The 3,609-nt window shown below is 37.9% G+C and overlaps 1 protein-coding gene across 1 annotated transcript; it reads right to left on the minus strand.

Annotated features, from left to right (window-relative positions):
* Positions 1 to 421: 421 nt before the first annotated feature.
* LOC134646656 (GTPase IMAP family member 9-like) lies at positions 422 to 2,511 on the minus strand. The gene is made up of 2 exons (XM_063500521.1): positions 2,499 to 2,511; positions 422 to 1,329 (listed from the first exon to the last, which is right to left on the minus strand). The coding sequence occupies exons 1-2, from the start codon at positions 2,509 to 2,511 to the stop codon at positions 422 to 424; spliced, it is 921 nt and encodes a 306-aa protein (XP_063356591.1).
* Between the last annotated feature and the right edge of the window lie 1,098 nt (positions 2,512 to 3,609).

Genomic DNA, 3,609 nt, shown 5'->3' on the forward strand with positions numbered 1-3,609 from the left:
GCTCTCTGTTATGAGCTTATCCAAATTCCTCAATGAACATAGGTGTAAAATGGGTCTGTGATGACCTGACAGGTGTTTTAGTGCCTAAGTCAAACCAGAAACAGTTAAATCAAATACTTAAACAAAATGAAACTGAACTTATCTTTTTTTTTTTAATGTTTATTTGTGTTTTTCAAACCAACAACTGAATAAAAATAAAAAGCAATGAAAAGTTAGGTACAGGTATGAATATTTGCAGTGTGGTTATGCTGCTCAAAGACAACCATGTAGTTTTCAGTGGCTGAACCTGTTAAGTGTCAATTTTATATCATGAGGCTCAAATACAATGATTAGAGTTTTCTAATGTGTGAATTTAATTGCCATGACACTGACTGACACTATTTCCTCCACTAAGACCACAGAGTGATTTTCACTGAATAAATCACATTATTAAACATTTTCTCCTTTTTTTAGGAGACCTTTCAGCTGCACGTCTGGCCATTTCTTGTTGGGCTTCCCATAGTTTTCGTTGGGCCTCAGCAGCTTCTCTTTGACGCTGTTCCTCTAATATTCTCATCATGTTAAATCTCTCTCTCTCATTCTGGAGTTGTTCAGTGATTTTCTTCATCTCTTTCTCATACTTTTCCTGGAATTTCTTCTCCAGTTCTTCTCTTTCTCTGCGTATTTGCTCCTCTTTCTCTTTCAGGACTCGTTGTTTCTCCTCCTCAATTTCTTTCTCAGCCTCTTGGAACATCTCGTTGGTGTAGTGGCTTCCTCCGTTCTTCTGAACTATACTTTTGATCTTAATGACCAACTCAGTGACCTCAGCTCGGTCCTTCTTCTTGTTATTTAAGACATGGTACTGGCCATTGCATCTGGCCAGGAGTTCCTGCAGCTCTAAGTTTTCCCCCAAGAGCTCATCTATAGACCTGTCCTCAAGTTGATCCCCGCAAGTAAAAAGAACCATGCTGTATTTGTCTGCTGCCTGGCCAAAGGCTTCTTGAATTTTCTGAACTGTCAGCATTTCCTCTGCAGTGTATCTGCCCAATCTGATGACCACCAGAAAGATGTGAGGTCCAGGAGAAGCATAACTGATACACTGGGAAAAATCTTTAGCTGCTTTATCCATGCCGAAGGTGGTGTCAAAGAGGCCTGGGGTGTCAATGACTGCAACCTTCTGCCCATCCACCACAGCTTCAGCTTTAGAACAGTGAACAGTCATCGAGTTAAAACTGAACCTGGATTCAAAGAAGTCTCGTCCCAGAATGGTGTTTCCTGTGGCGCTCTTCCCACTGCCCGTCTTCCCCACCATTACAATCCTCAAAACTTCATCATTTCTCCTGACGGGCTCTGTGGACAAACATCTACATTTTAGAGATTTCTATAACTCTGAAGAATGAAACTACATCACGATATAGGTTTGTTTCTTTTTGATATAACTGTGGCAATGAATAGTAAAAAATCCCCCAAATATTTACATCTATCCATTCAAATACTCTGTTCTGTATAACCTAGTCTAATAGGTATAAGTGAACAGATTATGCAGTACCTGAGCTTATCTAAGACCCAGAAGCAAAATCAGTCAATCATATATATCCTCCTGAGAACCAGCCTGTCCATTCATGTCCATGACTTATTTGAGCTACTCTACTAATTCCTGATGTCTTAAATGGAGGACAATTTGGGTGGCCTCTTTTAGCTCCAAAGAGGAAGGAAATCACCAAAAAAAAATTCAATGGGAAGATTCTTTTCTGCTCGGTTCTCAGGAGGATATATTTGTATGTATTAAAGATATGTTTATTGCCAGCATGTGAAAAGATTGGAACCCTAATTCTACCTAATGCTGTTTTTAAGAAACCAAACCTTTTAGAAAGAATGTGAGCATTTGTTGATGTGTGTCAGGAAGAATTATTTTCGTTTTTCATTGATTTCGAAGACTTTGAAGAACAATTTCGTAAAAATAAATTGACATATTCTGAGTTGGTGGTTAGACCAGGATGTTTGATTCATGGAGAGATTGCTTTTAGGATCAAAGGGTGCTGTAAGGAAAAATGTTGTAAGGAAGTTCCTGGGGATCATTTGACAACTCAGATGGCCAATTTGAAATTTAACAGAATTTATCAGCTGATATTATGAACTTGCAGCTAGCTAACATCTTTCTTGCTGCTGTTATTGCTAGAAAAAAATAATATAAGAATAGGAATAACCCAACTCTAACCCTGACTGTTACCAGTCAGCTTCATCCTCTGCTGGTGCAAAGTGACTGATAATGAACTTCTACAATACGGCCAAAATGGACCAGTTAATTAGCACACACATCAACACAATAATGACTGCAGTTCACTTACAGTTTCTAGAATGTAATACAAGTGGTTGCCTTTCAATAAGATGAGGCACAAGATGCTTTCTACTTTCACTTTATCCTAATCTAATACTACCACCATACATAATTTATATTCATAGTTCAAGTTAAAGCACCAAATGTGGGTAAAATGTAACTCCATGCTGTAATCACTTACCGTTGCCTGCCATGTTTGGGTTGTACTGCGCAGAGTTTCTAATGCTGCTGAAACTTTCTGCTGCTTTGCTTTATGCAGTTTCACATATAGTTTCACTACTGAACCACACCCCCTCAGTTAGCTCAGTTAGAGCAGTTTTATTAGCTATGAATGAAAATAAACTGAGTTCTAAACAAGAGCTAGCATGTTTTTCATTTGTTGATCATATATTACATATAATTCTTTTATTTATCCATTTTCATAAATTACATTTTCATATTTAATGGTTCTAATATGACTCTCAACCAAAGCAGCATTTCTTCATCTGGAGATTTATGGAGGAGATATGCGAGGGGCTCACAAAAGCCTTTTCTTTATTGCCTTTATTATCTACACAAATTGGTTTCTGTTAATGTTTTGTAAGGTGCCGGGTTGCTTTGTTTTTTTTTTTGTTTTTTTTAAGTTGTTAAAGCCCACTTCTAGTAACAATAAATGACAGTGATAACAAGTAAAAGAGCAAGACTTTGCACTGACACCATCTGTGCACACCAGGCCTGTGCTGAGATGTTTGGGCTGAATAACAGCATGAATCTACACTGATCAAGAATCTAATATGGAATCCCATCATACTATATCACTGTCATCAGTGGGGACAAAGCAAAACAAATGTAGCCTGTTTTACCTGATGGGGTACAATATTGTGGCGAATCGCAAATTCTGAAGCCAGTACGATAACCTTATCCCACCAATGCTATGGAGGATCAGCTTTTCAAATGCAATTAAAATCAAATCACTCAAAAACATAATCTTGAAAAGTTTATTAAACAGTGTCATATGAACAGCAAAAACAGTACAAATACAGCAAGACACACTTCACTTTGCTTGCCAAAGTGAAGTGAACTCTGGGGTGTAGAGCCAGCAGAAGCACACAAAATGGACACACAGGAAAAAAAGCTGGTCGGGGCATATCGACCCTCCTCTTATATAGGAGTCCCCAACCCCTCCTCCAGCTGTTGGGTAACTTTACATTCCTTGCTTTTTACTTGACTGTATTAATTTTCTACTAATGAGTATTTTCTCAACTCTACAAATGTCAATACTATCCCAGTTATCAATTTAATATGTTTGTCAA

Source organism: Pelmatolapia mariae, linkage group LG17, assembly GCF_036321145.2.
Source record: "Pelmatolapia mariae isolate MD_Pm_ZW linkage group LG17, Pm_UMD_F_2, whole genome shotgun sequence".
Lineage (NCBI taxonomy): Eukaryota > Metazoa > Chordata > Actinopteri > Cichliformes > Cichlidae > Pelmatolapia > Pelmatolapia mariae.